Raw genomic sequence first — 27610 nt, 5'->3', positions numbered from 1 at the left:
TTAAATGATACCAAGTAGTACATTTATTTCAGATAGTAAGTCAGCTTCTGACAGTGAGATGTATTAGAATATAGTCTTTGACGGTAAAGGATGGAAGGCAGGCCTGTTGCTCAAGATACTGAACGTTTGTACAGTGCCTAGCACAACGAGGTCCTGGTCCTTAACTGAGGCACCCAGGTGCTCCAGCAAAACAAACACTTTAGGCTTTAGCAGAATGGACTGCATAAGCAGTTCTGAAATGGTGTTCCATGACATGGGCTAAATGACACCTAAGCAGCAGACTTCACCTTTTAAGCTCTGCAAGAGAGAAACTTGGTCCAGTAGGTCTTCTCCAACTCCAGTTTTATAATTCATTCTCCATCTACCCACCCACTGTGCACAGTTAAAGCAATGTTCACTCCTCCACTGCAACATGGTGAGCCTCTAGGAGGAATTATATGATCGATCCCACCACTTCAGTCACCACATATAAGAGGGCGGAAAAAAGAGCAGCTGGTCTCACCCTCCTCTACTCCAATAATAGACTCTGTATCTGGCAGATGCAGAGACTCAACACCAAGGCTGGGCTGAGAGTTCATGGAGATGAGACTCTTACTATGCACTGTAGATTCTTCCAGCAAACTGCTGCCCATCAGTGACTCTGTTGTGAAAAAACCCACAGTAAACCAAAATTTTCGTCACATAATGATACTGCAGTATAAGATAAAAATCCCTGCTCCCCTTCAAGTCACACAGACTTCTTCCCTAGACACTTATCTGTTAGTACTCTTTGGGCATCTGGCACTCCAACGGATAGTAACTTCTATATTTATTGTTTTGAGCCTTACTATAGTGGAATCTCATGCAGGCTTATCTTTCTCTTTAAATAATTCACTTTGCACAGAAAAACAGACTGCTTAAACAAGAATACTGTAACAACAGGCAAGAATTCTATGTAAAAAAAAGATACTAGATTTCTGTCAATTTTGAAAACAATAAAAACCTATCTGCCCCTTGACCACAGTACAGAAACATATCATTGTCTTCTATCCTAGAAAAGGGGAGGTGAGCAAATCTATCCTCATCTCCAAGACAAACAGTCATTTGCTGCTTATTGGCTTGTGGTCTCTTATTTTCAGGACAAACATCTTCCCTTCTCTTGGACCATCCACTAATTCTTCCCCACACAGAGAGTCGTCTCCCTTCCTCACCTGGCTGTTCTCGCTCCCTGCTGCCAGCTGTTCCAATTCGGGAGTGGTGTTTCCTCATATGCACATTTCTGCTACCACTCTGGGAAAATGTCTTCCCACAAATTTGGCATTGATGGGGCTTCACTCCTTGGAGGAAAAGGGGGAAAAAATAGCCCAAGAATTACCAAAATTGCCATATAGACCTTAGCAACCAAGAAGCCAATAATTCTGCTTTGGAAAAAAAAAAAATAATTCCTCTTTCCTGAAGAGCAACAAGCTTCTAGAAGAGAAGACTTCTAGATATCAGTATTACCCAGCTGTTGGAAAAACCAAGTCTGAGGATGGTCTTCCAAGTCTGATTTATGAGAGGGAAGAAGTTATTTGGAATCTCTTATTCAGTGACATGGAAATATTTGATGTCCCATACCTAGAATAAAATGGCCAAAAGAAAGGAAGCAGTGGCAAGGAATCTCTATTCTGCCATCACACAATAAATTGCAGTTACATTACTGAGCAGAGACTGGATGATGACTTGTCACTGTGAAAGGACTTCCATTTTACAGAGCAGTCTGTCATTTTCACAATACAAGTATGATGTCCGTATGTGTGATCTCAATAGCATGGAAGCCAAGGAGACAGGAAAGGAAAAGCATGGAGAATTTGGGCGGTCCCAAAAGTTGCCACCCCAGTAAAACCTCCCTTTCCCCGAACATGCTGTATTCATCACGTGCTGATGATATTTAAGATGGATCAATCAAAACAGAAGGCAGAAGCTTTGAAACATTTATGAAATACATTTCCATCTAATGCTTTGTCCAATTACAAGCACGTAGTATTAAAAAACAATGGAAAACTCCTACCTATGGCAGAAACCCACTCATGAGAGATTTCAGATTTGAATGGCTTTAATTAATATAAAGAGGTGCTAGATTCTCTCTTTTAAATAAGAAAATGACAGCTATGAAACAGATACCCAACTTCACAACATTTTAGAAACAATAAAAAAAAATTGTATTTAGAAACATAAAATTTAGAAACAGAAAGAACGGGAAAGATTAAAGTATACAGGCTACAGCCACCACAAAGCAAGTCATGAAACACTATGACCAGAAGTACAGCAGAAACCAGGGGATTCTTCTTAAGGAAATCAAATCAAAGTTGTACAATAAAGAGCTTTTCTCAGATAGGTCACAAAATGTCAGATGAAGACTCTTACCTGAGTGGACAACCAAATGTTTCCGAAGGCTGGAGTATTCGGCAAAAGAGCGACCACAACCCTGTGCCTCACACAAAAAGGGCTTTTCCCCTACAAAGGAAAAGTATGTTCTTAGATTTTGGGATCACAACAGACTAGCCTGGAGATCTCTACTCCATTCCCCCTTTTGGCCTTACATGCAACAAAGTTCAATGGAACTTACGCATATGCTTCCTAAAGCTTTAGAGGATTCTCTTTATCAGCTTTCAAAAAACACTGACATTCTTTTGGAAATATTCTCAGATCATCATTCACTGAAAGTGAAGCTAGGGTCCACTGCTCCTAAATAGATCTTCCAATAAATATATGAATACCAAAAGATTAATATAAAAGTACCAGGAGTGTTATATATCTTCTATATGAAGTTCTTAACAACCAGTTCTGTGCTTCACACTCTCCCAGGATCCTGTTCTCTTTCTCTGTCTCCATGCCAAAAATCCCATTAACTATATTTCCCTTCATATGAGACTCTATATTTTACTTTAGATCAGACTGAACTTGCCAAAATCCTGTGAGAGATGTGTCAGTCATATTTATGTGTGCAAGAACAGTAATTCAAGGCAGTTTGTTCTCATAGGTTGAAATTTGTTATTTTCCATATATCCCCGCAGCTACTTTTGTATTTGTCTAAATGGTGATAAATTGGGAGGTGACTACACTAATGCAATACAATATGATTAATCTGTTCTAAACACCCTTTTAATAAAGCCTTAAATAAAACTAAAGGTAACTTTTACCTGCAACATCCCACTAAAGAACTTAATATATACCATGTTTAACACTATGATTTCAAGTCTAACTAGACAACGGTATCACAGTTAACAGCAAATCCACCAGAGATTAAGCAAGCCATTTTAGCTATTTTATTGTCTAACACATACATAGTTCTTTCAGAGCAAACTTGTTTTTAAAGATGTTTCTACCGTGATTTTGCCTTTATAAGTTCTCTCCCTACAGTTCATTTATCTACAGCTTATCTACTGTAGCATTCAACAGATCTGAGCAAAAAGGATCAACACAGCATGTTCTGATTGGTGTTACAAGGCTGAAATATGTAGCAGATTCTCAAACACTGATTGTACTTTCTGGCTTGCTAAGAATATTTAAAACTTGGAATGAAGGAAGAAAAACTACCATTGACAAAAAGAGCAGCACACAGTTCCATCCATAAGAAACCCTAGATCTATTTATACCTGCAGTTTTATAACACCTTTGGTCTGGTCATACTTTTAACTGCACATGACCAATTTGCAGTTCAGAAAGTTATTATTTACTCCTCTAGAAGTTACGACTCTGTTGGGTGCAGAATACTCACTCTATCATAGAGGATTTGCATGTGTCAGTTGGGGCTGTTCACTTCATCTGCACCTTGGCTGGGAGCTTAAAGTGCAAAAGAAAACTGTAAAAACTATGGCTGCTGTTACTACACATTCAAAATTTTATTATTGGTATATATAATTTTTAACTACATCCCAACATCTGCCCCCAAACCATGTGTTTGAGCTAGACTGCAAATTCTTTAAAATAGCAACCTTCTTCCCTGTGTATCTACAAACTACACACCATACGGCAGTGTTTAAGTAAGGCAGAAGGCATAAACAGCTGCTGGCGGCCCACATGAGCTGCAATTTCATTTTACTAGACAGGCCTTGTGCTCTTACAGTTGTCAAGGTTATTTTGAAATGTTAACCAACTGTAATGCAATGCTACCTTCCTGGCCATCAGGGAATCTCTAACAATATTCTGAGAGGCTTGAAGTGGGCCATTTAAGTGCTGTGATAACCTAAAGGTTTAAGAAACCCGACGCAAACAAAACCACCAGAATATTCACTATCAGCTTTGCTAACTATTAAACTGGTGATCATTCCAGCAGTAACTTGTGTGCCTCTCAAACAACTTTCTAGGATAAAAACACCTAAAGCACTTTATGCAGTTGTGAAGACTTCAGCTGGTACACCGACTTCTAAAAATACTGACAAGGAACGATCAAATTCTCCAGAGGAGACAGCATAAGCAAACCATGTATAAAATACAGCACTGTGAAATAGAGAGGTTTGTTTCATTTAACATAAAAAGCTAAGCATGAGATGAGAGTACAAAGGCTCCAGCATATGGTAACATCTCGTATTAGCACTAGCACAGAGCACTCTGAATGCCAAAATACTGTTTTCTAGATATTGCCTTTTCCTACTACACTTTGCTACTATACTTTTGCTACTCATTGCTCATTTCCCTAAGTCTCCCAAATGTGGTCATTCTACAAGCAGCACAGGTAACATAAGCTAGTCAGATTCAGCAAGATATCAGTATAGCTACGACTGTGTCCACCAGGACACAACACTGGAGAAGTATCTAAGTTACTGTACCTTTCAGGAATTTAAAAGAGCTTCTTTATAAAAAACAATTACAGCAGTTATGCTTATGAACTATTCCCTTGGGAACAGCCTAGCTTCTCCCTAGAACAATACACACCCCTCCCTTGATCAAAGAACTTGAGGGGAAAAGGAATCTTCAGAGAATGGTCTGAGCAGAGTACAACATCATCACATAGTATTTGAAGGATGAAACCTGTGTGAAACTATACAGGATAGTAAAAGGGTTAAGCATTTGATTCATTTGACCTATAGATTAGTGTGAATTGATAGAAAAGGGACACCAATAAAGGGCAGAGATAACATAATATTCTCAGAAGAAAATGAGCATGGAGGAGAAAGTGGGGTTTATTCCTCAGTAAAGACCCCACCTCTGTGGACCACAAACAGGTGAGGTCTAAAACACACCAGTGTGAATTCGTAGGTGGTTCTTCAGATTTCCAGCTGTTGTGAACTGTTTCCCACAGCCCAGCTCTGTGCATACAAAGGGTTTTTCACCATTGTGAGTCCTCATGTGCACCTTCAGCCTCTGCAAGACGTAGAAACTTTTTCCACAGCCTTCTGCTGGGCAGGTAAAGGAGCGGTCGTTCCTGGAAAGCAACAAAATGGCTGTTTCATTACCAGTGACTGCAATGTATTTTTCATGAACACTTGACCTTTTTAAATTAAAGTGAAATAAATAAATAAGAATTTATTTATTTTTAATTAAATAAAAAGAAGAAACATTTAAACTAAAACTAATTATATCATAAACCAGAAAGACTCAAACAAAGTGAGTGACTAAATTAGAATCATAGAATCATACAATAGTTTGGGCTGAATTAGTCCTAAAGAACTACAGTATGGGTGGTTCACTGAAAGAATCTGTTCAGGTATCTTCTCATTGCATTACCTTACCTATTCCCAACCCAGAATGACTTCGTAAAGTGGTGTAACAAATTATATAGGAACATTAAGGAATTTCAGTCACTGGAGGATCAAAACTTACTGTATGCGCACAAATAACATATGCAATTACTGCTGGCCCTATCTTAAGGAAAGATGATGAGATCATGTCTATTGGAGTTCTTCCCGGTTTTTAAGCTTCTCGTCTACTATTTAACATAGAGACTGACAATTTCCTAGCTAAAAAAGATTAGGGTCATTTGTTAGAGCAAGCAACTTTGATCAAGGATATATAAAAATATGACAGCATCCTACAAGTTCTAACATCCACTATACCACAGAAGTGACAGTGATGCTCTTTACTGAGCACCTGTTAACATACAAATATTCTAAACCAAACACTAACAAAGACCTGCAAAACTCTAAATCTAATTAAAGTGGTTTAACATAAACGACCTAAAGCAAACAAGAGGCCCAATACTTCTAAGAGTAATACCAGGTTTTCAGAGCTTGTCAATGTTGAAAACTAAGGCTATCCCAAATACAGAGCAGAGTTTTTCAATGTCATGACAACATACGGCTTTACTCTGCTCACCGGTGTGTTTTCAGATGATACTTGAAGTGAGCTGGCCACACAAATGTCCGATCGCAGCCCTCAACTGTGCACTTCAGCTTCCTTTCCATGCGAGATAAATGAGGAATGGGGCTGGAGTCTTTTGGCTGCCCATCCCCTGAGCAAAGATGAATATTTTCACCTGGAAGAAAAAGACCACCAAAATCTGAAAATAAAGAGAGATTACTATACTGTTGCAATTTTAATAGATAAAACCAGCATCATACACGATACAGGACAGGACTGGTCAGCAGGTGTGTACTTCGCTACTAATTGTTTACCACATCCTACATACTGCTGCCTAGCCAGTAACAGGGATCAGACACAGGTTTCCAAACCTTATGAGGCCCATAAACTGTTCCCAACAAGCTATCTGTATCAGATCAGCTGCTACCAGATGAGGCTTATTGCAAGAAGAATAGAGAGCCAATGCATCAAAAATTGTAAAAATGGTCTCTGTATCAGTATCTACCAACCAATTATAAGTAGTAGCCAGAACAGCTCTTTTTAAAAAACACCTTTGCTGAAAAAAAAAACCCATCAAAAAATGGTGCCTTTGTTTGCAATTATTTATTGAAAGAATTAAATCACAAAGCATGTGACTAAATACAGTTCTCCAGAAAACTGATCTCCACACCCAGTGGAGCTAAGAAGCGAGTATAAATTGCAGTATGCATTAAAAATAGACACTTGAAAGTGAAAATCGAAGCTGAAATACGAGCAGCTGCAGTCAGAAAGAAGATACTCTTTAGCTGCACTGGAGAACAGGAAGACTACAATGGAACTGCTGGCCCCACTGAAGTTCATTCCCTGAGAAAAACTGAGCAGCCTATTTATATTGCAGAAAAGAAATACATGGTTGTTCTATACGAGTTTGCCACTGATGGTCTGAAGATGTCAGAACAGATTAAAAGCAAGACAGAGTGAAAGAGAGGAAGAAACAAGCTGAAACTTGGTCTTGTATGGAACACTCAACTTGAGACAGAATCAAGGGATTTCCTACCATTATTGCTTGCTTTGGCATTCTTAGCGAGCTGTGCCCGAGTGGCAGCAATTAAACTGTCATGGGCCAATTCTTGCACTCGTAGGAACCATGGGGTATTGCTGTCTGTACTATCATGAGAAAGAAAGTCATTCCCAGAATCTTCTGCTTCATCCTGAACAAACACCAAGTGCTCTGCTGGAGACCCCAGCCCTAGAAAAGAAGACACCTTCATGAAACAGAAAGATAATGTAACAGAGAGAAATTTCTTTTGCTTCCCAGAGGTTAGTGTTCATGGCATGGTTGCAACAGCAGCACTGAAAAAGTCTTCACTGACCTCTATATTGTAGAAAGCTGTTGGTGATTAAATGCTCCTAAAATATCCAATAATGCTCAGCAATTTCATGATCTTTCCCCTTCATAAGCAGCAGAGACAGAGTTTTACTTGTATCTCCTGCATTCTGCTGTCTGAGACATATCCAGCCACATGACAAACAGAAGGAGAATTACCTGCTCTTGTTAGGTTGAGAAGAATAAATGAAGTGCTGTCACTAGGCTGGAGGTCTTGCAATAAAGTGGAAGTCTCTGAAGTTGACAGAAGTTCAGGTGGTTTCTGTACATTCTGTGCCCTTGTTTCTTCTCCATCAGGGCCCACATTTACCTGGAGACTTCTCAAGACAGCAGATGAAGAAACATCTTTGGAAGAATTAGTGTGACTTGGAGAAGTGAGATCTCTTTCATCATCTAGTGAAAAAAGTGAAACCACAGTAAATTAAAGTATAAATACACTATGACTAAAAGACAAAAAACTCAAAAGTTTCAGTCACCCTTCTGAACTCGTTCCTCCATCCCTGGATGCCTTATCAGCAAGAGGCAGTGGGCCACAGAGGCACAGTAAAGACTATGAAAGGCATGCTCACAAAAATCTGCCACATAGATTTTACCTGGCAACATGAGTCTGTTGCATTCTGAGGTCTCAGTAACAGGAAGGAGAGAAAGACAGGTGATGTCTTTTGGCTCCGATTCCACCAGCCCTTGCCCCAGTGGAATAGAAGTATTCTGAACAAACTGAACCAGAAGCTGAAAAAAAACCCATACTGAAGGTTAGGTCAAGAGCAGCACAAATCATTTAAAAAGGTATTAAACCCAGTCTCCATTACCCCCTACTGCCTTGTAGGAGACACTAAATATAATCCCATGAATACACATCAAAGTAAATGGAAGCTTTTCAATTTACATTAATGACAAAAAATGAATTGTTTGTATTTGTCACCTCTGAAGCACCCATAAAATTCTCATTTCTTTAACATACAATAAACAGCTCTGGATCACTGCAGACTACTGTGAAGGCTACTAAGGTTATACTCCTTTTTAACTAGTCTTCTACCCAGACAAATATTACCAATACATGCCATGTTTTAAGGCATATATTCATTTTTACCCCATCTTTTACCACTTAATACTTTACTATGCTCTAGCCTTCCAATTAAATGTTTTTTTAATGCTCAACCTTTGGTATGGGTGCATTTTAAAATCACTGTCTTTAAATACTTAGCTGAAAAGAAAGTTGACAGTTTTTAAACAACAAAAAAAATAAAATAAAAAAAAGCAACCTAAAGACTGGTTGCAAAGAGTATTCAAAACAAGCAGATAATGATCAGGAGAACAAGGCTAGGATGACAAGGGGGAGAACACAGACAACCTTATCCATCCAAATCAATTACTCCTAAAACCATCAAAGACAGACAATGAAAGCCATTGTCCTTAGTGTGAAACCCACCCACTAAGCAGATTCAACGGAAGAAAACATCTCCAGAACACTATGCAAACTAAGGGACACTACTGCATGAAGGGTTATGGGACTCATACTGGGATGCATTCCCTGCGGAGAACTTTGGGACTGAACCAGAGATTTGCAGGATTGTACATGACTTAATATGCATTGTTTAAGGGAAACGCCAACGGCAGGAAAAGGAAGGGATCAAGGTGGATCAGAGCAGAACAAACACAGGAAAATGAAGAGGGGAGGATAAAAGCAGTCCATTACATATAAGCAGGAAGTTGGTCAATTCAATCTGGCACAGCCTCACCATTGCAGTCCATCCTGCCTTCTTATTAAACTGCATTCCTAACTATTTCCTGTGTGATCGTGTGTGTGTGTGTGTGTGTGTGTGTGTGTGTGTGTGTGTCATATGCTAATGAACTCCAAGCCAGACTAGTTGGCAAGCGTGGGACATATCCTGGAGACACCCATTACGGTTTTCTCTAGGCAGAAACCCTAGGGAACAGAATCAGGCACTTTGTGCTGCCTGTTTATGTGGGTAAAGCTCTGAGTGTCCTACCTTTTTTAACCTGTTTGGTGCCTGTCGTATCTGTACAGTGCATGTGTATGTATTTGAAAACTGTACTAAACCTCACTAATGGCTGGATCTAAGATCAGAAACAGGGAGTTGCTCTCATCTTGATTAGCCCAGGAAGGTGAAAGATGCCCAGGTCATTCAGTCCAGCAGATTTGCTATCCTTAATGTCAGCTCTGGCAAGGAAAAAATTACTTCTGGCTAACTCCTTAAAATCTTGAAAAAAAAGAACCTGACATTTGAAAAGGAACTGCAAGTCAGGGAAATGCCTTTCCTCACCCCTGAAAGTCTTCCCATATTTAATCAAGTTCAGAGCAGCAAAGCATGTGCTTGTTTATTCATCCTGTCCCCTTGACAGCATCTCAAGCTTTTGTCAGACTACTGGATATAATGCTGGACTCTTTACCTTCATGGCACAGACACAGAAACAAGCCTCTGGTTTCCACTTCCAGTGCCACAGCAGTCCCTACAAAGTACTCTGGTTTAATAAAGGAAGTGCTGCATGGCGTTAGAAGATAACATAGCCTAACTTTTGCAATGGACTAAACTCATTCCTTATGGACTCCACAAGGTTTATTAAAAAACCTTTGAATGGAATTAACCTTCCAGAGACCAGAGAGACTGAAAGGGGTCAGTTGTAACAGACCCATACAAATATTCCACATTTCAGAGAAAACACCCCTCAAAACCCATATACAGAATTTATTTGGCTTTAAGCTCTGTCAGACAGACTTACCCTATACTCATATTCTCAAAATATTTTGGAAAAAAAACCCAACACCAAACCACCAAAAACCCACAGATGAAAAGAATAATGGAAAATAACAACACCTCAAAAACATAATCCTCAAGTCACTAATCCTTATCTCTAGGAAACTCCTTGACATAAAGATCCTGCACTCTGCTGCTCTCTATCAAACAACTGAATGCAACAGACTTCCTTTATCTTTGGCATTTAGAAGGAAACTACAATATAATTATTCAAAAGCTACTGCCTTCACTGTGACCATTTTAGCATGCATTCACACAAAGCTCAGACAGAGTTGTCTTTGCAGAGATGGTTCATCGGTGTCAAAAGAAACACAGTAAAAAAGCATGATATGCCCATGGTATGTTTGTGATTAAAACCTAACAGTCACTTTTATTCTCATTTTTTATGTTGTGATTGTCTTAGTATTTAATTTGCAGAACTACTGGCACTCAGTTCCAAATTATTTCTTTAGCAGATACCAGCCTTTTGAGTCTCTTCCACATGAGGACGAAGTTCATTAAATCAAAGAAAGTGCAAGGAAAACTTAATAGTTTGGGCTTTAATTTCTCTACACTTATTTCCTCTCATGAAAACACTGGAAATACTGATGCTTCCTCAAACAGTTTTACCTCAAAGAGTTAACTGCTGTGAAATCCCTGAAGCCTTAATTGCCCAGGGTGATTTCACCTGCTCAGGGGTTCAATTTAAGCTCAAACTACATTCTCTAGTCCTTTCCTGAGCTGTAGGTTTATCTGTCTCAAGACCTGTCTCCTGGATGGATCTGGGACTCTTATAGCATCAGTGTCTCTGGTCCTATCTCTGGCTACTTCTGAATGCACTCTCTGGATAGACCCTGGATCTGGTTCATCACTTTGCCTCATCCAGGACAATGGATGGATCCTATCTCCAGCACTGGTCTCTGCCTGACCTGCTCAATGAGGACACCATCTTGGCTTGGATCATTCTTGGCTCCCATATCACCCTCCTTTAGAAGCAGCCTGTCTGATGGTTATGAAGGTAAAAATCACATGTTTAAGTCATTCAGATGGCAATATGCCACAAGTCGATTTGTAGCTTGGAAGGTTAGTGTTTTTCCTCTTAATGTATACTGTAAGTTTATCCTGAGACCCCAGTCAGAAGAGGGAACCATTTTTATGTTGGAAAAAAAATCCATAGGCAATAAGTCCCTCCCCCAGGGCCATGCAGTCTAATTTAAGATTAAAAAATTGGAGAAAGAGGTGTAATAAGAGAACAGAGTAAGTGTCCTGGGTCCAGCTGAACCCAGGGCAGTACGGTATAATAAAGTGAGCCAATCAAAAGAAAGAAGTCGGAACTAAAATATGTGAGCAGCAAGATGGTTCTAAATTACTGCATTGTTTTTCATTTAAAAGCTGTTCATGATTCCTACTGCTGCCTACTTCACCATGAAACACTTGTTCTATGGACTCTTTTGGATTTATACAGAAAATCCTAGATAAAAGCCTTTCTTCCACTTCCAGAGAGCAACAGCAACTCACTAGGGAAAAGCAAAATGCATCAGCCAGAAACAGACACTCAGAAGAAAGGAGATCCTTTACATTTTGTTTGTAAAGTAGTAAGACGCTAGCACAAAGAATTAAAATAGGGCAAAAGACTCAGAAGTAAATAAAATTACATGAATCATGCTCGTTAGTAAAATTTGGAACAAAAACCCCCACCCTTCCCATAAACTAAAGCAAACCAATCACCAACTCTACATCAAACAATTCATGACAGCTATGTACCTACATAAACTTTCCTTCCTGTTCAAAATTATTTAATACCTTTATGACAACTACAGCAACTGGAATACAGGGGGAAAAATCATTACAAACACTGTTTCATGTTTAGTTTCTTTTAATTTGATTTTGCAGCTGAAAGCAAATAGGAAACTAGAGTATCTGCTAGTTGGTTATTCAACATAAGACAGAATAGGAACAGGAGAGGTGATAAATTAAATGTGCAGATACACAAACTAACAAACTGTAGGTAAGAGAGAATAACAAAGACACTGGGGCACTGATGAATGGGCAATTACAGGAACTGCTTGAGTGGCCTTGAAGAAATTCAACCAGAAACTTTGTAAGAAGTGGAAACATTACTATGCTGGGTTACCAGAACACAATCTCATAGGCAAGAGCAAAATTATGGGATAGAGGAGAAATTCGGGGACTAGGTAAAACTTATTAAGATGTCTTAAGAGGAGGCTGTGGGAACATAGAAAAGGTTACAGATATTTAGGAAAAAGATCAAAGCCTGGGAAAGATCAAGGTGGATAGGGAAGGCACAACCATGGGGAACAGGAAGGGGTGGGGTATAATACGTATTGACCACATTAGCAGGCTGCAGGTCAGTATACCACTCCTCTGCCTCATCACTGTGGTCTATCCTGTCCTGTTCTCAAATCCTGTTTGAGCCTAAATAGTTTCAAGTATGCTCATCTCATTAACTTGAGGTTGGACTAGCCTGTGAACAGGAGGAAACCATAATCTGGAAAACAAAGATCCTGGCCAGAGGATGGACTGAAAAACCCAGGGCCTGGAGATGGATACTGGAAGGACTCAAGGTTTGGCAGAGATGGAACAGATGCATGACTGCAAGTCTGCATGTCAGCTGAGTGACAGCATGTATGCAATAGGCTAGCAAATTTCAAGCCTGGTTACCGGACGAGTAGGAAGAGGATTAGGCCATTTGTGGTCTTACTGTTCAATGTGAATGCCACCTGTGGTTTTAGGTGCCTGTAAAAATACTGTTTTGCCACGTTAGTGTTTGCAGCCATACATGTCTGTACTGTCTATGTGTGCATGGACACATATTTGCAGTTCAGGTTAAGCCACACTTCTGTGTGACTTCAGCGGTCTCTTCCCTGATGGACCAGGAGGGGAGACATCTCCTGGATGCTATAGTTTGTCATATCTCAGAACCATGTAATAACTGACACTACAAACAGGATCCAGATGGGCTGTAAGTACTCCTGGCAAGGTGACAATGGAATCCCCATGTAAGGAGGGGACTAATCCTTCTGTAAACATGTCTGAAGTGCAGAAATTTCTAACCAAATAGACAGAACATCCTTGGGCACCTGAACAGGAATAGTTAGGGAAAGTAAATGTACAGACTATTAACAGAACACAAAAGAAATAAAGGAGTGTGAAGTGGCTTTACTCAACAGCCAAGATATCCCTTGGAATCTGGAATAAATTTTGCTATCAATTGCGAAAGGGCATCCTCAACTTAGATATTCAAGCTTCACGGGCCACATGTGAGTCATACAGAGAATCTATAAGCCTTGGAGGGACAAAATGGACAAGTTCAGCTGCATCTTGCTATGAAGAAACTTTTTTTTTTCTTTTTTGGGGGTCTGCTTTTATTCTTCCTGCTGAAAGACGGTAGCAATGTAAACAGTGTATGTACTAAAAATGTAAAATATTTGTTATCTCTTGTCACTGAACAAATAGTTGTCATTCCTGCTTGTCAACAAGTGATAGTTGGACAGGATGATCCTGGGGTCTATCACTGCAAGCAGTGCAGAATGCTTGTGTTACCAAGAAGCTTGGATAATGTCCCCGACCTGGGGGGAGGGAAACTATGAAAAAAAATTAAAGAATTGAGAACCCCTCCTAGAGAGCCTTAGAGAGATTTTTTTTTTTTTTTTTTTATCTTAAGAAAAAAAGGAGAGGGACTACAGAACCAGATGAAATATGGCTGTCTGGGATGGATCAGGTCGAAGTTTGTGTCCTGTAAGAACCCCTTCATCATTATTCAAAAGCCAGGAAGTGCCAGGCAGCTGCTTTGTTTGAGGTGTGGGGGTGGCTGGGAGGGCCAGGGGAGGAAGGTTCTCTAGCACTAACATTCACATCTATCCTCCTACTGGACAGCTGGGGCAAGAGCTGTACTACACTCCCAGAGCAGAAGGGACCATGTTTATAATCGATACCGTTTCTGTTCCAAATTTAACCCGTAAACCACTACAAAACAAAGAGGTCAAAAGAACATTTAGCAGAGAAGAGAGGTTCAGGGGAAAGAGAAGATGAAGGCTGTAGAGGGCAGGGGGCTCTCCTCCATACAAAAAAGAACCTCCTTGTGAGGCGCTAATGAGGAGACAAAAGAGAGGCTAAAATTTCTCCCTCCACCCCTTTTCAATTTATAGATTGGAGCTGTAGGTTGTGCTAAAGCTACCCCCCACAGCTGAAAGCACTCAGCAATGTCCCAGCGTGGTGGAAGTGGCTGTAAACGTTTGCAATTGTAACAAATCACCCCGAAGACTTAAAGCATGAAAAATGCAGATCTTATCAGTTCCCTGAAGAATGCTGGTAACAGAGCTTTGGGGGCAGGGAGTCCAAGAGCAAAAGCAGATCCATCTGTCCATACAAACTGTTTCCAAACAACTTTGTAACTTCCTATGAAAGGGTGATTCTCCTCTACTTAAGTATTAAATGTTTACTAGCATGTAGGTGGCTTAGGGGTAAAACCAGTCACGAAGAAGCTTATGCAATCTAGCCATAGTGCTTTTATTTATATTAATCTAGATGTTACACAAATACAGTTAGCTTTTAATAACAGCTTTCTCACATGGTAGGGGATATAAGTATCTATAAGAATTATGGTGCCATGGCTCACCAGAGGATATAAAATAATGATTGACTTTTAGAGATACTTGAACTGCTATTTGGGAAAGGTGTAAAAAAGGTTATCTACCAGTTCCACACCAAAGGAATAGAAAATAGTGCAAATTTAACAGTTAACTTTCACAATCGGAACCAGAAAAAGGGTGTGTGTAATTTGGTAATCCACAATGCAAATTAATCCCAATTTGTAGTATAAAATAGCTTTGATCAAGATTGAGGAGTGCAACTCAGAAGACAGCATCTGACAGATGGAAGACAGAAAGGATGCCCTCTGAAACCACAGTAGCTTTCATGCATCAGGCCAGTTCCTAGTGAAGAGTGGCCTACTCTGTTCTGGGCTTGCTGCGAAGGCAATGCAATTCTGCTGTGAGAAAATAGGACTACTATGTAAACATGCCTAATTAACAAATACTTCACTCAAGTCCAGATAAGACAAGGCCTATTTACAGCTCCTATTCAAGGAACAAGCATTCCAACTAACGCTAACCCTAACCCTAACCCTAACTCTGACCCTTGGCTATCAGAACTAATCTGTGGGAATCTACCCACTCACTTATAGACTGTAGTAACAAAATGCCCCCCCTTATCATTCAGAACTGGGAGAATATTTGATAGGCTTTAGGAAGCAAGAGAAAGGAACTCCTTACAGCCCATGCTGAGACCCCTCAGTACAAGTATGAACTCACAGCCATATATTTTCCTGAATAGTGTTAACTGGGCTTTGGCTGTTCTGTTAAGAAACGAATAACACATCACCTGGGCTGTGATGAGTATGTAATCTTCATTCACTTTAGAGTTCCAGTTTAAGATACCTGCTGCATTGCATATGGACTTAAAAGGACAGAAACAGAATACTTAATAAAAATAATCCGATTTAAACTTGCAAACTTCCCCAAAAGGTACTTCACTGCAGTGCTAAACTCTTAAGACTTCTGAAGGGGTAAAGCTGACACAAGCAAGGACACAAAATGATACAGTCCTCTGCAGTCTTAAGCAAGGAAATATATAGATTACTGGCTAATGGCTATTCAGCCTAAAAGGCAAAGGCAAGAAACAGGAGAGGTAATAAACTGAACACACTGATACAACTGTGTTGAATATAACAACCTGTAGACTGTTGTATCTAGCAAATTATAGGTAGGAGTAACAAAGACCAGAACTCCTCAGACATTCATCAACAGGCTACTGCTGAAGTGAAACCTTGAAGAGGTTTATCTAGACCTTTGGTAAGAAACCAAAACTGTCTTGGGTTATCTGAATGGGTCTAACAGGAAAGACCAAAGTTGTTACCTGATGTAACAGGGACTGGAGGATGTAAAGAACTTAATATGCAATGTTTAAAGGGAGGATCAAAAAATGAATCAAGGTGGGTATGTGGAGAAAGAACCATGGGTAGTGGGGAAAGAGGAGATTCCAGTAATGTTTGCTGGCTGCTGGTCTGTACACTGCTGTATCTGATCACTGCAGTCCCTTCTACCTACTTATTAAGCATATTCCTAAATATTCTACCCACAAGTGAGTGCACTGCTAGTGAGCTTCTAGTTGACTGATGTGTGAGGAGGCAACTACAGCCTGGAAAAACCTGATTACATCTAGAAATTGTTTTTTTAACCAGCGCCGGGTGTGGGCACAGGTAGAAGAAAGACTTCAGGCCTGGCAGAGACCAGAAACATCTGTGAATGTGAGTATGCATGACTGCAGTGATGAGGACATAAATACATTTCATTAACAAACTTCAGTGTTCATGCTGTTTGTATTTACATCTTAAAGGTACTTTAAGAGTGTACGTGTTAATTGGTTTGTGGCCTGCTGCACATGCACTTGCATGCATATGCAGACATCACTGCAAGCCATGCTCAGCTGTGCTACGGGCTGAACCTGGAATGGTCCAGCAGCCTTACACCAAGCAATCAGAATCACCCCGGGTGCTGCTGCCTGCCACTTCTGCCACTGCTTAATGGAAGCACAGGTAGTTTAAAAAACAGAATTGGCTGATGCTTACAGAATAATCCAGACTTCCCCAAAACAAGTCAAGTCAATCTGGTTTGAGGGAAAGAAATAGTCAATATAGTAATTTATTTTATTCTTGTATCAGAATGAACATTGTAATAGTGGGGAAAAAAAATAATGTAACCTGAGAACAAGCAAGAATATTGGCTGACAATTTACGAGGGATGGGGAGGGGAAATCTGCAATAATCTTTAATCTCTTCCACTATTCAAATGAAAACATGGAAGCATTAGAGATGCCACTGAAAACACTTGCAGAATTAATATGTAAGCAGCAAACTGAGTATACTCATTGAACTTTTTCTAAGTGTTGCACATAAATGCTGCTGGGCACTAAAGCCACTTCATCATTGCTCACCTCAGGTTTGGATTCTAACTCATCCGATAACATTGATTCAAGTGTCCGATTTCCTGCAGCTGTCCTCAGCAAGGCACAGAGTATTTTGTATTTTAGTTCAGAGAGAACAACAGTCCCTGGTTATTCTCATATTTTCCTATGTGTGAAACAGTGTGGTGGTCCTTCTGCAAGAAGCTGTGGTGTACAAATATTCAATTTAACCTAGGAAAACAAAAAGGAAAAATAAAGAGATAGGAACCAAAAAGCAAAGTGAAAAGAAGAAAGATGCTGCATGTAATTGTAAAATATATACTTTGAAGTACTGGGAAAACTCATTTACCTGATTCTTGCATTTGCATTGTCACTGAGTCAGCAAAATAACATCCTAACATTGTGAAATCAATTTTCAAAGGCTATCTACCACATTTTATTCAAAATAACATTTTAATGGAAAAATGGATTATTTGTTGTGGAAACTTATGGGATCAACTGAAAATCACATCCAGTGTGCAAGAGACAAGGGAGCTGAATTCTCAGCCTGCAAACCAGTGGAACTGTCCAAGTTGTAGATGAAAGGCAAGTGTATACAAACAACCTGACACCAGAAAATCTCTGCTTTTCCTGTCACTACATTTCTGATTGTGAAATACCTTGATGAACATAGGTATGTTAGAAGTTACTTCACAAATAACCACACAATGTTTCTTATTTGGGCTAAAAGGTAAAATGAGAACAAGCTGGTACCTGGTTTTGCCTACTGGGAAAGCACTTGGACACTAGCGGTGGGAGAAGAAAGTGAGCCATGTACAGTTCTTTCCCTCTTCCATCACAATTGATCTATTGACTATATTAAAAAATAATGAGAATAAAGGATCAGCTAAAAGAACCCAGACACCTTCGTCTAGCACTCCTCGCACTAAGAAGTGCAGCACAAGATACTCTGTACAGGAGCCTCCCCTTCTGCCATGAAGGGCCAAGATAACGAACACAGCTAAAGTGGACTGCTCCAGGCCAGCGCCCCCAAGGCAGGGCTCGGGAATATTTCCGCCTGTTCACCCGTTTCCCCCTCCAGCTCGCACCCGGGATGGCGGGCCCCGAGCGATGGCGGGCCCCGAGCCATCCGCGGGGTAGACAGCCGGAGCTGCCAAGCCCGGCTGCCAGCACCCCTGCCGGGGGCACGGAGGTAGCCGGGAGGGGGGCGGTGGGAGACCGACCCTAGCACCGCGGGGCAGGGTGGAAGTGCCGAGGCCTCGCAGAGGCAGTGCCCCTCCCCCACGCGGGCAGGTGCGCCAGCTCTCCCCCACGGCGGGGGTCGGTCCTTGGCCGTGAGGCGGGGCTGCCGGGGACAGGAAACCCGGGCTGCTCACAGCTGCCTCCCGGCCCGCTGCGTTCCCGTGACGGCTGAGGGCGGCGAGCCCCAGAGGAGCGCCCACCGCCCACCTCTCCCCGCCCGCCTTACCGGCATCTCAGCCGCCCGGATGTGACGAAGACCCCTGCCGGAAATGCCAAAGGCTCGCGGGGTGTGCGCGCTTCCACTCCCCCCTGCTCCAGGCTCTATAGCGAGCGCTGTGCTGAGCGCCACTTCCGGCCGTCGCCGGTGCCCCCGCCCCGCCAGGCCGCGCCAGCTGCCCGGGCCCAACAGCACCGCCTCCCCTAGGGCCGTCCCACCGTTCTTGCCGCGGCGGTGCTTTTCTGGGAGCGATCGCGGGTGTGATCGTGGTGCTGTGCGGGAACCTCCCCCCCTCCGCCCCGAGAGCGGGGTTGGGCTAGTTCACTCAGCCCTGCAAGTTGGGGTTTTCCCCAGTGCCACCGGGACAGTGCCAGGGCTGCAGTGCTCACCTGCAGCCTGATTCCTCTTAAAATAACCACCTGATACACAGAGTATTTTACAGGTGAAGATTATGGAGGAACCTTTGGTCTTGCAACCCCGTAACTCCTCTTTTCAACATGTTTGTTACAGTGCATGGGGAAGCACCAGTTCCCTACTAGTACTTGGTTTCTGTTTCTGCTTTGCTCAGACTCAGTGCATCTGTTCTTGCAGCTCGTGACAAGAGAACTCCTGAGCTCACAGCAACTCACTGACAACACAGAACAAGGCAGCAATTCCAGAAACGTGGTTAATAACATAGGTAAAACCCAAGGAGGGCCTGAATAACTCAAAAAGCTTGTGCTTTGGCTTTTGTTCATCAGCCATATCCTGGTGTCTGTAGTGGGCAGGACAGAGCTCCTGAAGCAGCAAGGTTGGTAGTGTCTGGTCTTGATGTGTGCTGCTGAACCAGTGACCTTCAGGTCCAGTAAACTTTTAACTTGGTTATGGTTAGTCCATAGCTCTTGAGCCACGCGTGACCCCTGACTTCCATGCCAGAGCGGCTGCTCATGGGGTGATGCTGGCGCTGCTGAGCAATGGGACTCCCAGCAATGTGAAAATCATGGAACAGGAGCAGTTGAGGCTGGCAGAACCAGGTTCCCAGGGTCCCTGGGTGCAACAGCCACACTGGACTGTGCGACAGCCTGTGGTCACTTCCCAGGAAATGAAGATCAGCCCCTGCCTGCAAACTGCTCTGCAGTGGTTTCCTCCAGGATGTGCAGTATAGCTCCGCTGCCTTTCAGCCAACTTTGATATGCAGCTTACAGATTCACAGTTACTCCCCTTAGCTTTAGAACTCTCTGTGGCTTGACAGAGGGCTGTGAGCTGTAGTAGTCATACTGAGAGCCTGGTGCTTCAGCAAAAAGGCCATTGACCAGCTGCCTGCTGGAATCACTGAGGAACTCCCTACAGGCTGCAAGCAAGTCAGATGCTCATCATTTTGTGAAGTATTATCAACTTGCAGTCGCTGCATTAGTACTAACAAAAGCTGGCACCATGAAATCAACTCACAGTCAAACCAAAGCACATTTCTGATGTCCAAGGCAGGAAAAACTGTGATTCAAGGCCCAGAATTTGCAGCTTCTGAGATCTGATTGCCTCAGTGCCACACCACTCATGCAAATGGCTTGAGCCGGGAAACCTCGCCAAGTCCAGCATTTATAATGTCAGCCCACTTGACCATAGATGTGATGATCTGAAGCTTTAGGTTACTTTATTCACTTGAGCCTACAAAACTGAAGATTACCCAAATAAGATGGAGTTGAGTAAACGACCATGCAACCGTCACAGTTATAAACTGTTCACTGGCACAATCCCAGCAGATTTGAAGACCTGATACAACCCAACAAAGGCAACCAGAAATGCAGGACTATTGACTTTATAGCCCATTTTTTTCTTTATGCCAGTTTGGTAATCCCAGGGCAATGAATCGTAAAGCTCGATTCTGTTACATTAAGACACTTTGTAATCTCAAAAGTCCTTTGACTCATCATCAGCTCAACAACCTGGAATTGTTGAGTAAGTAGTAAAATCTGGGGACATATAGACATGCAAGTTCCTTTCATTTGTATCCTTCTGGGCCAGGTGATTTTGACTGCTTCAGAGCTTACATCTTGACTGCCTGGGGGATTTCCCCTAATCTGACAGGGGAACCTGCAGTGGGAGTAGCACAGTGCTTACCTGAGTTGTTTGTGCAGATCCAAATCACTTGTGCAGGTGTGTGAAGCCGCAGTGGTTCCTGAAGGGAGAACTGTCCAGCTGGGAATTTCCTATGGTCTCAATTTCTCAATAACATCTGCCCCTCTGGGATCATTCTCTGTAATCAAGGAGAAATAGAAGACTTAGTCACAGTTCCTCTATGACCAGATTCAAGAAAAGAAAAACAATACTGGGGTTCCACCCCTGCTGTGATAGGGGTGAGAAAATGGCCAGTCATGGAGGACAGCTTAAAATCTGATTGTTGGTAAGGTTGTTCACAATGGGACCCTATTCTGAATGCAAAGAGGAGCCTGAGCTTTATTTCTCTTATTCCATCTTTTGTTCTTTCATGTGTACATTTTTGTACACTCACATATAACATTGTTATATAGTGATGTACACTGTTCCAGGATACTGACAGTACTAAATTTTATTTCAATGAGGCTTTTAGGACTGTAAAACTTACATATGAAACTGCAATTCACTTCGATGTTCAGCCTTTGCAGCATCAGTATGTGACAGATTTTTAAATTCTCTCAAAAGCCTGCATGCACAAGAGACGTTATCTTTACACACTTATAGCTGACATTGGCATGGCTATTACAAAGCAGAGTTTTACGAAACTGAGGGAGCTAGGATTTGGCGCATTTCCTCATGTGTCCTTTCAGGCGCGTATACAGCTGTGTCACGTGCCGAACTCTGCTGCTCTTCGCCTTTCCTGCGTAGTCAGCGCGTTTGCCGTGGCGGCAGCTGGAATGCTGCTGAGGTAATTTCGCTGGCTCAAAGGCGTACGTGCGCCCAGAGGAGGGCCCTGTCGGCGCCGCCCGATACGCTTCCCACCCAAGTCCTCTTCAACACAAGCGCCGGGGGCAAGCGCGGCCAGCGGCGACTCTCCCGCACACTGCCCCCGGCAGCGCCCAGCTCTCCCACAGGGGTCGGCGATGGCTGCGGATCCGCCCCCCGGTCAGCCCGCCGCACTGCGCTGAGACGAAGAAGCCGCTGTGGGGAGCCGCGCCGCCGGCCCGGCCCGCAACACCTCAAGGCGCAGTACCGGTGGGCACCCACACACCCTCGCTCCGCTCAGCCACTCAGCTGCGCTTCAGCCCCCTATTCTGGGTTATGCTACGGGGCTAGGAGGAAAGCACGCTGCTTCCACCTCGAGCTGTCCGCAACTCGCTAGCTCCGCTGCGGGACGCAGCTGTGGGGCAGCACACCGCAGCCCCCACCCCCGGCACAGAAGAGTTAATGGCTAACGCCCCCCCTCGCGGAGGCGGTTGGGCCGGCTCTGCCTCCCATTTGAACCGTGGCACGTTCCATTCCTCCTGCGGGGTAGCTCCTCCATCCTCCTCTGTGGCGTTTCTCGTGGTTTTGCAGGAACAGAAGACGGTGCCGGAAGCGTGTTCATTAACCACCCCCCTCCGGGCTGGGTGGTAGGGCTTACGCGGCGCCGCGCGGGCGAGCGGTCGAGACCCACCTCTCCCCCTTTCGCGCCCCTCCCCGCCTCGCTGGGCGGTGGTAGGGTCCGCTCCGCCCCTCGTACCCCCCGGCGGTGGCGGGGGTGGTGCGTCCCGGCAGCAGCCGCGTCCCGGCCGGCGCCCGCCCCCTCCGCCTTGTCATTGATGTTGTTGTTTTTGTCGCAGGAGCTGGAGGCGAGGCCGGGGCCGCCGCCTGGGGCCACCGCAGCGGGGCTCGGGCCGGCGCCAGGCATGTCGGTGTGCGGGGAGGCGGTGGGCGCCGGCTCCCTGCCCAGCGAGCTGGTGGTCCACATCTTCTCCTTCCTGGCGGGCCCCGACCGGCTGCGGGCCTCGGCCGCCTGCTCGCACTGGCGGGAGTGCCTGTTCTACCCGGCCCTGTGGCCGCGCCTCCGCCTCAGCCTCCGCGTCTCGCCGGCCGAGCGCCCGCGCCTCGAGTTCCTCATGCGGAAGTGTGGCTGGTTCGTCCGTGAGCTCCGCGTACAGTTCGCCGCCGACAACTACCCCAGCGGTGGCGGCGGCGGAGGGGGGGCGGTGGTAGCGGCGACGGCGAGCGAGGGCGCCGCCGCGGCGGGCGACGGGGAGGCGCCGCCGCTGTGCCCGCGCTGGCTCGACCTGCTGAGGACCTACCTGGAGCTGGTGCTGTGCGTCCTGAGCAGCGTCCGGAACAACAGGTACCGCCGCCAGGACAGGGCAGGGGAGCGGGCCGCGCTTCGCCCAGCGGGAGCGTGAAGGGAGGCAGCGAGGGAAGGGGGCAGGCGGAGCGCAGAATCCCCTTGAGCCACGCGGGGCCCGGGCCCGGCCGTCCCGTCCGCTTTCGCGGGAGAGGGCGACGCCCGCAGCCGGCAGCGGCGTCTGTGGAAGACCCGCGGCGGCCGGTTCCTGCTGGGGCTGCGCCCGGGGCTGCGGGGGGTAAGGCCCGCTTAGCCCCGCGCTGCCGGCCCCGGAAATCCTGATGTTTGTGCGACTGCGAGCTGAGCAGAAGCGGAGACGCGGTGCTTCGCACTGCCCAATTGTTGTTCTCTTCTATAGCTTGCTTGATAGGGAATATAACCGCAGGCGTTTAGTTGGCAAGCGGCTAGTCAATATGCGAAACAGATGTAACTGCAGTAAGAAAAACTCCTTCGTCTTTCCGAAGGAGGGGGGAATGCAACTGCCGTGAAGCGAGTAGGAGCCGGGAGTTTGAATTTGGTGCCTAACAAGGCACCTTTCTCACTTTAAAATAAGCCTTACTAGCGACAGGATTTAGACCTCTTACGCATGACTGAAAAATAATTAATGCCGCGAGAAATTAGAAGGAAGATGAAAATGGCATCACTGGTGTCTTTCAAGACTGAGAATGATGGAGTACTGCCCCAGTAAACACTTTCACCTTTCTAGCTATGAGGGATTTTGCTGTTGAAAACCTGAGCTTTCATGCCAGTTCTCCTGTTGCAGGGCTAAACTGAGATCTGACTCAGTTTTAAATAGGAGGAGATTTGGTTTTGTTTGAAAAAATACTTCAGACGTAGGATTTTCTTGACCAAATTGAGCTTAAATGATAGAAGTATTTTCCTGTTGTTTGGACTTAAGATGTGTTTAGATCCTGCTTTTTACAGACTTACTTTCGCAGGCTAGGTAATTTCCGGAGGTTGGAGTTCTTTAAAGTGAAACCACTTGCATTCTCTTTGTCGCGTGTGGGTGTGATCAAGATAGGTATCTTTTTAAAAAGATAATAATCAGATATCTTAATGTATGGCCTCCAGTCAGCGCCTAGACAGGAAAACAAGGCTGTTAGGTTGTGATGTGTTTGGAAAGCCATACAGAGTTTAGGGTAGGAAATGGTTAATATTGCCTCCCATCTGTGTGCATATAGCTTCACTTACCAAGGAAATTAAAAAAAACAGACCCAAAACTGCATGTATTTTAAGGTATCTTTAGGAAGTGTTAAACACTGTGGATGGCCTTTGGAAAGCTGCATATATCTGAATTATGTATGGTCTGATCACACCCCTCTTTGATTCTGGATAGATTAGAGCATAGTTTGAGGCCTTCCTTGCTTCTTTATTTTGAATTGTAGCAAGAGGACTTCAAATAATTCCTCGTTGCTTTGAGCTGAAAGCAAATGTAGTATGTGAAGTCACACTTTCAGTTCCTCTGCTCTGTTGTGCCCAGCAGGTACTTCCCTGTGGTGCAGCTGTGATGGCTAAGAGTTACAAACCTTATTTCTGAAAACGGCTCGTGGGTCCCAGTTCACTTTAGTCTTCATTTATTTCTTGCCCAGCCAATCCTCGGTATGCAGATCATGATCATTTGTTTTGTTTGGGCTTCTCTTGCGTTTAAGGAGCTTTTGCTGAACTGTTGAATCTTTGGGAAATCCAGCTAATGTCATAAATGGAAACAATGTTGAAGTGGTGGTGGTGGTGATTATCTGATCTGAGACAAGTATCTTGGACTACATGGACTTGAAGTTTTAAAGAGTGCTTGCAAAAGATGTTGCCTGGAGTTTTGTTGGAAAAACTAGAATGCTTCCCCCCATCTCACTAAAATATGAGGGTGTCAAAGTTAAATGCCTTGTGAGATGGCTTTTGGTACACCTTTTCCTCTGAAAAGGACAGTTGCTTTCGAAAGTTCTTTTTACAGGTTCTCTGTGCCCAGTGTGGATCAGGACTGCAGTAAATATGATGTAGAAGTAGTTGTTTCTCCAGTACCTGTTTTTTGGTAGATTAGTATAATTTTGGTGGTAAGCCAGGGGTGAAAAGTTACCATTTTGATAAGAATTTGCGTTGCTGTGCTTTTTTGATGTCTGCAAATCATTTGCACGCTGCTCTTTTGTTTTGAGATGAATAATGTATGACTTGGGAACAGAGGGTACCTGGTTATTACAGCAGGCGCTTTATGAGTGTTTAAAAAATTGGGGAGGGGGTTTGCATTAAACAGTTGAGCTTTTATTCATTTTTACTTTCTGAATAGACCAATTTTCCTCTCCTCGAACAGACAGAGGTTTTAGTTTATTTTGATGTATTTTTTTTCTTGCAGGGTAACTACCGATAACCGATTGGTTTGTATGTAGAACATTGGAACATTGTGTTTTAGCTCTTTAAGGAGAGCTTTGGGAAGGAGCATTAGCATATTGCACATTGCTGCTTAGTTCTGACTGTGACATGTCTAAACCGGAGGCATTGTCATCTGCCTGCTGCTTAGCTTTGTCAAAGGGATGACCGTGGCCCAGTCACTTTATTTCTCTGCTTCTGTTTATTCATCTGTAATGCAGGGATAATTAATAATTCCTTCCTGTGTTTGCCGTATGTTCCTGTACGTGGGATAGCTATTCTAGTTTCCAAAATGTTGGAAAAAGCAGTGTTTTTAAATTCTGGAGTGGCTGAATCACTGTAAATGCATTCCTTTTGGAATTAAGTTTAAAACAGGATGGTTCTTTCATAACTCCTGTTAGCCCTTATGATAGCTTTTTGGCAGAGAAGTTCAAAGAACTTCCATCTGATACTTCAGAACTGGGAAGGAAGAAACGTACTTCTGTGAAATGGTATGCTGTTTCTTAACCTTGTAATCATGTTGTGGGCTTTTTAATCTACTATTAACACAGTAACACGCACACTCCTTCCTTGCAGGAAAAAAAAAGTACTTCAGATGTCTCTAAAATTCCTTGAGGATTTATAGTACCACTGGACCTAAGAAAAATAATGAGTAAAAGTAATGTAATTTCTAAATGCTCTCTAGGGTAGAGGAGAACAATGTGTATTTTTGCTAGGAAAAGCATTTTCTGTACAATGTAAAACTGCTAATTTCTAAGCAAGTCTGCATATTAAATCTCTAGAAAAATATTTCAGCGTGGCCTTTGCTAATTCTGATGGAATTAAGGCAGTAGCTGGTTGTCTGCAACTTGGTTTAAAAACAACTGAAAATACTCTGAGTGTTGCTGCTGACAGGCAGTTATAATCCAAAAAGGTATGTTCTAGTATACCTGTCTTGTATTTCAGGTAGAGCTCAAGTCACCAGAAACTTTATTTTGTGCTTATCAGCATATTACTCCCAAAATATTGCTTTAATCGCGCTGGAACCGCTCTAAAAATCCGTAATTTATTTAATTATAAACCCTACTTCAGTAATGTTTAGTGATCTGTAACTTTCCCATGACCTGTTATATTTATGACAGTAAATGAAGCAAAGTAACAAGGTATATTATTGCTGAACAGTTGATGTTATTCCTATAAAAAAAAAAAAACCAAACCGAAGGGGTGTGTGTTGCCATAATGCTCTGTGGCAATATTTGGAGGGACAGTTTGTTTGCTTAGTGGCTCTTAAGAGATCCTAGTAATCTGTGTTGCCTGAAATTGATCTTTCAAAACTAAGTTCTAGAAAGCAGGTGGGAGAGTGACGTTGCAGTGCATAGAGCACCTAATAAGCACCTCCTGGTTATTCAGGAGAAAAAAATCTGTGTTCTTTTATGCAACTCTGAAATCCCAAAGTATGGTTTCTCCTTTAGCTGCTTACAAAGAAAGATAGGAAGGTAGTAACATACACTCCCCCCTCCCCTCCCCCCCCTTTTCCTCTGCAGTGTGTTCATCTGTGTGACCTGTTTGATCTTTGCTGTGGAAACAAAAATGCAAGATTATAGTAAAACTGTGGTATCTTGGTAAAGTGTAGTATCCATCTCAGAGTTACCGAAAATTGGTGAGTGGCTGAAAACAATAGACTGCATCTCTATTTGAGGTTTTGTAATGACTCTTTTCTGTTGGTCTGAGCAGTCAGCTTAAACTGGCAAAAACTAGTGTAACAGTACAGTATGTGCCATACCATTTATTCATGTTGAATGTAAGCAAGGCCATTTTGTTCTTTTTTTAATTTGGCTGTTCAGAAAGACTGGCCAAAACTGAAGATGAGGCCTGTGAAGAATCTTACTGCCTTTAGCATGCTTTTTGAGTTAATGGAAAATGAATAGCTTAAAAATCCCCCCAAAACACGTTTTTTTCCCCAGCTCTGAATATGGGTTGTGCATAGGATTAACATGCCCTTATGACTTTTAGCAAATGTGACAATTAACTTCTAAATTTTATTTAAATAGTGATCACTTTACTAACTCTCTGAAATAAAGATTAGATGTGAGCTGAACGCCATAGAGATTATATGATGCTGCAGATAGCAACAAAAATCTGATATTGTGTTGAACTGTGACCAGGTTTGTTGATGGTAATAACTG

General features: G+C 43.2%; 2 protein-coding genes across 7 annotated transcripts in view; one reads left to right on the top strand and one right to left on the bottom strand.

Moving 5' to 3' along the window:
- ZNF410 (zinc finger protein 410) lies at window positions 1-23064 on the bottom strand. 5 transcript variants are annotated; one of them, XM_061367357.1, is made up of 11 exons: window positions 23044-23064; window positions 20924-21059; window positions 17398-17598; window positions 8221-8356; window positions 7787-8020; window positions 7298-7489; window positions 6277-6460; window positions 5205-5386; window positions 2386-2475; window positions 1191-1316; window positions 1-640 (listed from the first exon to the last, which is right to left on the bottom strand). In XM_061367357.1, exons 3-11 carry the CDS (start codon window positions 17428-17430, stop codon window positions 456-458), a joined length of 1362 nt encoding a protein of 453 aa, XP_061223341.1. In that variant the 5' UTR covers window positions 17431-17598; window positions 20924-21059; window positions 23044-23064; the 3' UTR covers window positions 1-455. The 5 variants fall into 5 exon arrangements, with proteins under 5 accessions (XP_061223341.1, XP_061223339.1, XP_061223345.1 ...); XM_061367355.1 differs by lacking the exon at window positions 23044-23064 and adding an exon at window positions 21518-22155; XM_061367361.1 differs by lacking the exon at window positions 23044-23064 and adding an exon at window positions 21518-22155 and having other exon boundaries at window positions 6277-6436.
- FBXO33 (F-box protein 33) overlaps window positions 21867-27610 on the top strand; it is an 18445-nt gene continuing 12701 nt past the window's right edge. Inside the window, exons 1-2 of one of the 2 annotated variants that reach the window (XM_061367354.1) lie at window positions 21867-21994; window positions 22582-23087. In XM_061367354.1, coding sequence (XP_061223338.1) covers window positions 22648-23087 — 440 coding nt within the window. In that variant the 5' untranslated portion in view covers window positions 21867-21994; window positions 22582-22647. Of the gene's footprint in view, window positions 21995-22257; window positions 23088-27610 lie in introns of those variants that run through there. The other variant, XM_061367353.1, reaches the window with a different exon arrangement.

Source organism: Neopsephotus bourkii, unplaced genomic scaffold (assembly GCF_033783945.1).
Source record: "Neopsephotus bourkii isolate Nb327-2 ecotype Australia unplaced genomic scaffold, CSIRO-AGI_Nbou_v1 NB_1376, whole genome shotgun sequence".
In the NCBI taxonomy this organism is placed as follows: domain Eukaryota; kingdom Metazoa; phylum Chordata; class Aves; order Psittaciformes; family Psittacidae; genus Neopsephotus; species Neopsephotus bourkii.
Note: the sequence above shows the minus strand (reverse complement) of the source record. Positions and strands in the feature narration are given on the sequence as shown.